We start from the raw sequence: 1,184 nt of genomic DNA, 5'->3' as shown, positions 1-1,184 counted from the left end.
ATTTAAAACCCTCTTTGAGGGCTTGTGTTGTAAAAAAAACAGGATTAAAAAATGTTGCAGAAAAATGTAGAGAAAACCATTTTCAAGGGAACAATATGATATGCACTGTTTTTAAATGCTTCAGTAATAAAAAAAAACACTCACACCTTCATACTAAGAAAAAAAAATGAATCTTGGACCGAAGAAAAATTCAAGGGCTCAAATTCACAACGGTATAATAACACGACGGTCTCGCTGGGTCAGATATGTAGTAGAAACCTTGTCGATGGAGTAGGAGCCTAGAGCACGAGCATGGCCACGGCGAGCGCGGTGACCACGGCAGCTGCCTCCCCCAAGCACGCCCCCAGCTTGCCTGCGGGGCTGGACGGCGGTGGAGCAACCAACGGGGGCTTGGGTTGGGGAGCCGGTGGGGCGGTCTCGAGGACGGTGATCTTGAGCTTCATCCCCCTCTCGCAGTGCTGGTCCGTGCCGCAGAAGAACCACCGCGGTCCGGCCTTGTGGAGCGCGACCCGGTCCTCACCGGAGGACCAGACGACGGCGTTCTCCGGCTGGTTGCAAGCGAGGAAATCCGGCCCGCCCACCTCCACCACGTCGTGGCCGGCGATCCCGTACTCGAACACTGCGCTCGACATAATTAGCATGAGGGATAGGCAGGCAATTTAATTCGTTTCTCGTCGCAGAGAAGAAGGAGCGATCCAGCGTACGCGCGGACGGAATGGTTCAGTGGTTATGCAGTTACCTAGCGTGTCGCCGATCACAAACTGATTGGCCTCAGCCCAGGCCGTGTAGTTGAAATCGAGGGCCCAGCCCTTGTCGTCGCCGACCACGTGTTCCATGGCGACGGCGAGCCCCGGAAGGAAGGCGATGGTGAGGGCGGCCACGGCGATCGCGACGACGAGCGTCTGCTTGGAAGTCATCACCGAGTAAGCAGCTAAACCTAGCGAAATGATTACAATAGCTTTCCTGACTTGTGTACTATGCTTTTAGCTCTGGCTTTGCATGTAATATTCGGAGGGACAGAGCTCGACAATCACTATGCATGGCACGTAAGTATACGTAGTTATCACCGTTGCCATTCGACGATTCTTATCTCTGGCCTGAGGTAGCGACAGCAGCTGGCGAGTGGTGGCAATTGTATGGGAGTTGAATGCGTCCGTGTGGCGCCAAATGTGATGTATTTAGTA

General features: G+C 53.4%; 1 protein-coding gene across 1 annotated transcript; it reads right to left on the bottom strand.

The window, feature by feature from the left end:
• Positions 1 to 278: 278 nt before the first annotated feature.
• Positions 279 to 917, bottom strand: LOC119298226 (blue copper protein 1a-like). Its single transcript, XM_037575708.1, has 2 exons — positions 740 to 917; positions 279 to 619 (listed from the first exon to the last, which is right to left on the bottom strand). The coding sequence occupies exons 1-2, from the start codon at positions 915 to 917 to the stop codon at positions 279 to 281; spliced, it is 519 nt and encodes a 172-aa protein (XP_037431605.1).
• Between the last annotated feature and the right edge of the window lie 267 nt (positions 918 to 1,184).

Source organism: Triticum dicoccoides, chromosome 5A (assembly GCF_002162155.2).
Source record: "Triticum dicoccoides isolate Atlit2015 ecotype Zavitan chromosome 5A, WEW_v2.0, whole genome shotgun sequence".
NCBI classification, from domain to species: domain Eukaryota; kingdom Viridiplantae; phylum Streptophyta; class Magnoliopsida; order Poales; family Poaceae; genus Triticum; species Triticum dicoccoides.
Note: the sequence above shows the minus strand (reverse complement) of the source record. Positions and strands in the feature narration are given on the sequence as shown.